Raw genomic sequence first — 8,287 nt, 5'->3', positions numbered from 1 at the left:
TACGTCCCACACACATGCCCTGGAACAACTGATGTATTTAGCAATGACCCGTTAATGAATGTGCATCAAACCGTATACTCAGGAGAAAATGCATTCTGCTTCTAAAATCAAAAAGTTAATTTCAAAGGACAGAGTGCTATTACTCATTTTACATTGCTTTCTGCTTCTGCTGCCAAATGATGCATCTGTGCAAACACAAAAACCCCAAATGACTTGGGCCTACCAGTCAATGACTGATAAGATGCTGACACCCCCACACAGGAAGTAACTTCCTCAAATATCCTTCGGTTTGAGCATGGACAGTCTAGCAAGAAAGATCACAAATTCTAAAGTAGTCTTTCACTACACGGTTATAAATACTAACATTGGGGTTGGTTAATTTAGAATACTGGCAAAAAAATGTCAGTCCAAACTGACCTCAAGTAATTTGAGTTTCAAATCATACAGCGTTTCAAACAATTTAATCTTTCAACCTTATTATATCATTTATTGACATTCTGTGTGAAAAACTACTATACTGGACATTCACTACAAAATCATTCATTGTATGACATGATTCATCCTATGAGGTGCTTCTCTATATATTGTAAAATGATTGAAAATGTTAAAAATGCCAATTTTAGAATCTAAAAATATAAAACTTGAGGGAGAAGTTACAAGATGTTAAGCTTAGAGTACCGTTCTAGATTTTCAAGACAATTCTCAAATCTAATAAACAGAGTATCTGTTAAAACTCCTATAGCTGCATTAATCAGCATGGTTCAAAGAGATGAAGTAATCAACAGCTGAAAGTTTATTGAATCCCAAAGAACACAAAAGTGTCCAGTTCTGGTTTAAATACCTCATTCCCACCAAATCCACACGCGGAATCTATGTGGAAGCAGTGCCACCTGGAAAGGACGTACAAATGTGCAGGCCAAGAATCATCATGTCATATCACACCAGTGAGGAAAAGCTGCTGCCCAACTTCCCAACTGAAGCTGTTGCGAATTCTGACCTATGCTCAACGTAGTGAGACTTTACTGAAGCCATCCTGAGCACATCTTCACCAGGATGTATCTAGAGTTGTACCTCTCCACAGGAAACATTATGTTTTTTAAAATCTTTACCATGTAACACTAAATAAGGCAAATACTAAGCCAACCTTAAAATAATACTGGTTTTGCCAGTTCCCACCTGGGCCCTCCAAACTCACGACTGGGCAACATTGCACTCTCACTCTCAATGGCAATGACAGGATGTATTACAAGAGAAAAAAAAAAGGTTAAAAAAAGGGGTTTCCTCCCTGTGACAGGGCCAGGAGAAATCACATCTAGTGGAAGACTAAGTTTCATTCACATTGTTTAAAAATCTCTCCATAATGAGTTCATCTTTGTTCCAGAATTCTAAACAATTTGGGAACAGTTCTAAATTTGGGAGTTAGTAGAAAGCCTTGCAGCCTTTTAGCTAATGCATCTTTTTCTTTGGCTGCTTCAGCTCCAGAGCAAGCCCCAGGGAGCTGCTCAGGCAAACAAAGCACACCTTACTCTCTCCTGGTAGGGTGCAATTATCCTGTGCCCACAGAATTCTCATGAACAAAAAGTTTGGAGTATATTTTAGGTAGCTTAATTTCTAACAATATGAAAAGTTCTTAATGGCTACAGTGCAAACCATTCGACAAAACGCTGTCACATGGTTTCCAGACCAGAAAAAGAAGTCAGAGGAAAAACTGAACATACGCAAAGACAATACAAGTCCTTGGATGTCTCCAGTGTGCTCCATCCTTCAGGACTCTTCCTCCTCCCCTTCATCATCTACTTTAGGTCGGAAATTTTTCCTGTTCTTCTTCTTACTGCAATGGAATCCAACTGTTTCCACCGGTGGCTCTTCACCTGCTCCACTAAACCTTGCACTAAGCTTACCTTCTACATTCAGGTCCCCTGCCATCATGCGTTCCTCATCTGTTGCCTTTCCACTTCCACTATCTAAGTGCCCCAGCTCTACCTTATCCTCATCCTTCAAGTCATCAGTCATCTTAAGAGATTTTCCTTTCAGATCTGTTTTCATGTGTTTCTTATCCTCCCCTGCTGATGTTCTCTCTTCCAGTCCATCAACACCCCTTTTTGCTCGTTTGGTGAAGACAATCCTCCCAGCCCCACAGCTAGAAGGGTCCTGGTTGAAGCATGGGGTGTAGCTATCTCGGGTAGCTGAGCTTAGTTCCTCCCCTCTTTTCTTCAAACCCTCTAGAAATTCCATGGCTGCTGCCCTGTTTGTCTTGTCACTAGACTCTGAAACTCCATCTAGGCTGTATTTGGTCCAGCGCTCTGGGTGTGCCACATAGTCCGGCACTGCAGGAGAGGTTTTGGGAGCCTGCACTGGTTTGGCTTGCTTTCCCTGGCTTTCTGGAACCATGCTACCTGAAACTGTGGTTAGAGGCAATGGACGCTTAAACCTCCCATCAACAACATTATCTTCAGGCATTGAGGGCACAGACAACTTGGCTGCCTCTTCCAGGCAATCAAAAATGCTCTGGCTACGGAGAGAGAATGTAGAACTCATGCCTCTCAGGTGGAATGGCTGGACAGGAGATCTGTAACTGCTGTTTGGTGGGTCAGGGGTCTCCCCCGATCTGTAATCCCCATCATCTACAGGTGGCTCCTCAGGAGATATTGTATCAACTTCTGCTTCATCCGCTAACCCCAAATCATCGGAATCCGAATCACTGAGTGACACCGTGTCTGAGGGCAGGGCTCCTTCGTAGTCTGTGGTACCACCAGCCACTATCCCCAGAAAGGGTTCACCTGCATCCTGATCTCCCATCTTTGAGCGGTCACTCCACTGAGGTCTTTGATGTAGGAACAGCTGTAAATACAGTTTTCCAAATGCCCAGCGAGCTTACTGCCTAGAATACAAGGGAACATAAAAATTCAACTGTGAAATGAGAACTAAGTGAGAGACTACCATTCTGTGCCATGCAAAATCATTATTATTGCAATATAACAGGCAGCTGCACTTCAGAGATTCCTAATCGATTTTGTTTGAAAGAAAAACATTACTTAAAAAATGAATGCACATTAAAGACTTACACAAGACTCAATACAAGAATACCAAGTAAATAAGAATAGTGTTGCACACCAAATGCCATTAAAGGTTACAGCAGGTCCAATTACTAAAAGATGAGCATAATGTTTTTCAGCAAATCTGAATACCCCATAGCAGTCTTTCACATCTTCCAAGTGACAGCAACAACCTCTCCAAATTACACCCTGCACTTATCATACTGTATAAATCCACAAAAACACATCCTAAACTCTCACACTTTTTTTTGGCCATTATTATCCTTTATTGCATTAGCTGCTGTACCTCCTGCACCAATAATCATCACCTTCTGCCTATTATAAAGGACGCTATGACTGACCGAGGTCAGTGGCAGGGAAGCACAAAAATATCAGGGCTACAGTTTCAGGATTGCTTTAAAGTGATATAAAGTGCAAGCTCCACTCCTTCCCTGGCCTTAAGCTCTCATGCTACTACTAGATTCCTGGAATCAAAAACAAACCAGCTCAGGAAATCAATCCCACTGGATTAAGAAAACTAATGGCATGAGCCATGCTTGTCCATGGAAACAAGGGGCAGGCGCAGCCAAGGGTCTGGAAGAGCTGGCCCTTCAGTCAGTAAAAAGACAGTGTGTCTGAAGCCTGATCCAGTAGTGGCTGGACCACCTGATTCACTCTTCCACCACTCTTCCCTGCAAAGGTAACCTTGCAGAACTGAGGCGGTTGTTGGTCACACTACTGCTTGCCAGACAATGAGAAACGAAGTCAGCAAACACACAGTTCAGTTCTACTCACCAAAATGTGAATTACAGAAACAGTTCCAATATATTATCAGAATAAGCTCAACTACCTAATTATAGGTTCTTCTGAAACAGTACAGTAAACAGACATGGAAAGTCTATTAAATAGACACTCACTTTCTCTTGAGACTGAGTCAGCTTCCCCTTCTGAGAGTCAGTTAAATCCACCAAAGACCTCAGCAGTTCCACCCTAGAAAACAAACATTTCCATCAAGATACTGGAAATGTAGTTTCAGAATGAGTTTTAAAAATAATTCCTTCTCCCTGAATCATCCAAAACTGCAGAACTGAGTTCTAAATCTGACACAAACTCATGCAGGTATAAAAGTCTGCAGATATTCCTGGATTTTTGGCAAAAGAACAACACACAGCTTAATAAGGCAGGCACCACTATGTTTACTTGCTCTCCACATTCACATTGCCAACCTTATTCTGTAGTACAGAAGAGAGGTTTTAAAAAAATAAAACTGTAATTTGCACGTGCAGTAAACCATTACTAAATGAGCAATATTAAAAGCAGCTAAGAAAATATAAAAATAATAGTTATGCAATGCAAGTACTAAGTGCTGCTACGTGGGAAGACCAGAGATACCACAGGCTTCTGTTTTCAAAGAACGGTCATATTCAGCGAGGGCCAGATCTTTGTGAGGCATTAAAACACGGACAAACTTCTGAAGAACTCAACAGACTGAGTGCTACATTCCACGTAAAGTGTGACTGTCTTTGACAAAAGGGATCTGATGCCTACTTTTGAAAACATGGAACTCAGTGTAACCCCTAAATGGGAAATAATAATCTGAAAATTACACATTTTTCCACTTGGCTTTACAACGCATAAAAAGCAATGCCTACAACCCAAAAGACATGTTGAACCACGTAACTTGACTAAAATAGCTGTTTTCAGTCATCAGTGTAAGTGCTTATCACTGGCTGTGAATCAGGGTATCTCTTATCTGAGAGCAGTTACACAGAAAGGAAAAATTTTGCTCCTAAGGAGATGTTTTAGCCTTAACAGCATTAGTAACCAAACATACTGACCCTTAGAGCACACCAGACTCACAGGTTTGTTAGGGTGACGTGTTCGCACCACAACTCGTATAGGATGGTGTCTCTCTGGATGGGAAGGTCCCCGTTGGACTCTTCCATCCTGGTCTTACCCCAAAAAAAAGGCTCTGTGCGTCTTCGTGCAGCCTGTGAGAAAAACAGAGACCCCAGTCACTCCCAACCACGGACACGAGCCTGCCCCCATCGCAGAGACAGCACTGCAGCAAAGCCGGCGGCAACCCCGCGCCACCAACAGCGCAGCCCTTCGGGTCGGTGCTCACACGGGCCGCCATACCAACGAAGAGGGCAGCAGCCCCCGGGCCCTGGGTGCTCACACTTGGAGGTGTGAGCGCCCCCCCCACCCCGGCGAGAAAACAGAGCCCACGGCCATGCCCAACACGACAGGTGCGGCCCACAGCTTCGGCCGTCCTGCCCGTCCGCCCCGGGCTCAGCTCCCTTCCCCGGGCCGGCATCGTGTAAGGTACAAACACGACGCCTCCACCCCCCGCAGGCCTCTGCGCCCTCGGGGGCTGCCACCCTCCTCCAACCCCTACACCTTTCTCCTCACGACACGGGGGCACCTGGAACCACCCCCGCTCCCGCCTATCACCGCACAAGGAGGCCGCCAGCCCACCGCCACCTCCAAGCAGACAGCGCGAAGGGGGGAGACGCGCCCCGCACCTCCTCACAGCGCCCGCACGCCTTTTCCGCCTCCTCCCCTCCCCGCGCGGCCTGCTGGGACACCGAGTCCCTGGCAGCTGCCGCGGGGCGGCGGGGCGCGGCGGCGAGACTACAACTCCCAGCGGTGCGGAAGGGGCAGGAAAGTAGGGGCATCGGCACCTCCCTTCACCGCCTTTCTCTCCTTCGCGTCCCGGGAGTTGTAGTCGCCCGCTTTTTCCCCCGGCGGGGGACATTTTGAGAACCGGGGAGTCGGGAAAATATCATGGGCCTGCCGCAAAACGGGGCTGAACTCTCCCATCCGCCGGCGGAGGGACTACAGCTCCCGGGGTGCACCGCGCCGCACGCTCGCCCGCCATTTTGCAGCCTGAGATGAGTTGCGAAGTGCCTGCGCTGCCGCCGCCATGGGGGCGAGTTTGGGGCTCAGCCGTGCACCCCAGAGAGCCTGCGCTGGTGGGGGCTGGGAATGGCGGGGCTGGCTCCGCCGCTGAGGGGGCTGAGGCACGGCGGCACCCCTGCGCCGGCCCGGGGCCCTGAGGGGGCCAGCGGAGCTGGCACGGCGCCGCCTCCTTCAAGTTTGGAAAAAAAAATGTCAAGCAGCAGGTTTTTTTCTCATCAGAAAAGCAGAGTTTGGCTACAATGAAAACTTCAGAGGAAGTGTCTGGGGTTTTTTGTTCGATTTTTTTTTTTTTGGTATGTATTTCTAACCAGAAAATCCCAAGTCACTTGGGGCATAAAACCACTATCCATTAAAAAAAGAAAAGTTTCCATTTTCTGTCCCAGAAGAACATTTTTTTGTGTGTGCATCAAGCAGTGGAATTCTGTCCAAAAATATTTTATTGGTGTTGGCCAAAGACGCCTGATTTTTTTTACCCCCTTCTTAAAGCAAAAAGCTTAAATTTTCAGTGGAAACAAATTTCCTAAATATGTTCAATATTTAGTTTGTTTACCTTATGTTAAGGAGAAAAGGCAAGGCTGCTGCGCCAGCATGTGGCCCAGCAGCTTGCAGGCCTCATCTCCACTCTTCCCCAGGGTCACGCTCTCTTACCACCTCGCCTGGTGCTGGGGCTGCATTGCTAAATTAAATTAATGACTGCAAAGTGCCTGAGCCTCTAAAGGTCGACCCTTTATCTCTTTGGATCACCCTGCTCTGAGGGATTTGCTATAGGCCATGAGTATAAGCAAAGCTCATCTATGCCATCATTTTGCAACAAAAGAAGAAATTACCCTGTAGCCCCACTTTGTCTGATTTTGGTGGTGCTTTAGTTCCTGCTGCCCCTCTCCCTCCCCGTGGCACCCCAACCCTGCTGCACCACTGGTTGCTTTGCCGATGGGTGTGCTAGAGGTAAGGCTGAACCCACAGCTGAGGAGACTTCACTGGCTCCCTTCAAGTGGGGCCTCGCTGTGAGTCACCCATAATATAAACTGCAGCCACTTCATTTGCATTGTCAGCTTTTAGATCTACGCTTTCGCCTGCTGGAGTGTTACTAACTATGGTAATTTATGAGATGAGGGTTGAGTTTGGAATACATTTGGCAGCAATGATGAGGTTAGCACAAAATGTCTTCTATCTGGCTGGAGTCACGCTGTAGTTTTAAACAACAGATCTAGAGGTATTTCCCTGTTTGGTGATCCTATTTTTTCAATGTATACACATATGGTAGTACAGTCACAGGCATTCACATGGGTTCCCAGCTGGAGGGGGGTAGGGAGGAAAACACAAGTCCTCTGGTAGGCGAGCAGGAACAGATGGGAGGAGGGCAGTAAACAGGCAAAGGGAGCCAAGAGTAAACCGTGGGTGAAGGCTACCAGGGCTGGGCAACACTGTCCAGGGTGCCGGGGACACACCTGGCACGAGTCTCAGGGTACTAAGGAGCAGGCAGGAACATGTGGAGTAAGTAGTAGCATGCCCCATTTTTGTATGGCTGGAAACAAGCAGGATGGTGCTCTTTTGTTTTGAGCCCTGGTTTTAACGCTATATTAGGGGCTCAGAGGGGCAGAAGAGGGCTATACCACCTCCACCGTCTTCACCTCCTGTGGATGTGGGTGCCTTCAGAGACAAGCCCCATTCCTCCATTTCCAGAGGCTACAAGTTTTCATTTTTTACCTGGATGCCCGTGTGTTGATGACCAAGGTCACCTTTAGAAGCTGGCTGTACCCTTTTTCTCCTTCCTGTCTTTTGGCAGAAGATTTAGTATTGCACACTGCAGAGAACCAGGGATGAGCTGCTTTTTCTCTGGTGGCTGAGGCCAAGACAGTTTGCAGCGGTGGATATGCTGGTGTGTTGGGATTTTCGCTATTGCTTGGTGACAGCTGAAATAAAAATAATGAGTCAGACTCTGAAGACAAACAGATGGCAAAGCATTTTCCCCTTGCCAGCATGAACTAAGGTGACTTGAAGAGGGGTGGGGGGCTGGAAGGCGGATCTGCGCTGCAGCATGGGACATCATCCAAGCAAGCGGGCTGTCTGGTGCGTGGGCTCCAAGGGGCCCGCTCCCTTGCAGAGATGGCCGCATGCATCTGCAGGAAAGCCTGTGCGTCCCCACGTGTAAGGGCGGTGTGTGCAAATCTCAGCCCCATGGCTGGGATCCTCATGCTCCTTTCTTTCAAATAAATCTGTTGTCTGGCCCCCATCCAGTAATTGTTTCTGTTGCTCACTCGCAAGCTCCTGCTGCTTCTGCACTCAGAGCCTAGGCAGACACCTGGCAGGGACTGCTGGCCCTTCTCATG

At 47.2% G+C, this 8,287-nt stretch overlaps 1 protein-coding gene across 2 annotated transcripts; it reads right to left on the bottom strand.

Annotated features, from left to right (window-relative positions):
* Window positions 1-775: 775 nt before the first annotated feature.
* On the bottom strand, window positions 776-5,574 carry TSSC4 (tumor suppressing subtransferable candidate 4). 2 transcript variants are annotated; one of them, XM_064452532.1, is made up of 4 exons: window positions 5,490-5,574; window positions 4,874-5,026; window positions 3,953-4,025; window positions 776-2,881 (listed from the first exon to the last, which is right to left on the bottom strand). In XM_064452532.1, exon 4 carries the CDS (start codon window positions 2,797-2,799, stop codon window positions 1,765-1,767), a length of 1,035 nt encoding a protein of 344 aa, XP_064308602.1. In that variant the 5' UTR covers window positions 2,800-2,881; window positions 3,953-4,025; window positions 4,874-5,026; window positions 5,490-5,574; the 3' UTR covers window positions 776-1,764. The 2 variants fall into 2 exon arrangements, with proteins under 2 accessions (XP_064308602.1, XP_064308601.1); XM_064452531.1 differs by having other exon boundaries at window positions 4,896-5,026.
* Window positions 5,575-8,287: the final 2,713 nt, after the last annotated feature.

The sequence above is a fragment of the Phalacrocorax carbo genome, chromosome 5 (genome assembly GCF_963921805.1).
Source record: "Phalacrocorax carbo chromosome 5, bPhaCar2.1, whole genome shotgun sequence".
Lineage (NCBI taxonomy): Eukaryota > Metazoa > Chordata > Aves > Suliformes > Phalacrocoracidae > Phalacrocorax > Phalacrocorax carbo.
The sequence above is the reverse complement of the archived record's forward strand: the minus strand, read 5'-3'. Positions and strand labels throughout refer to the sequence as shown.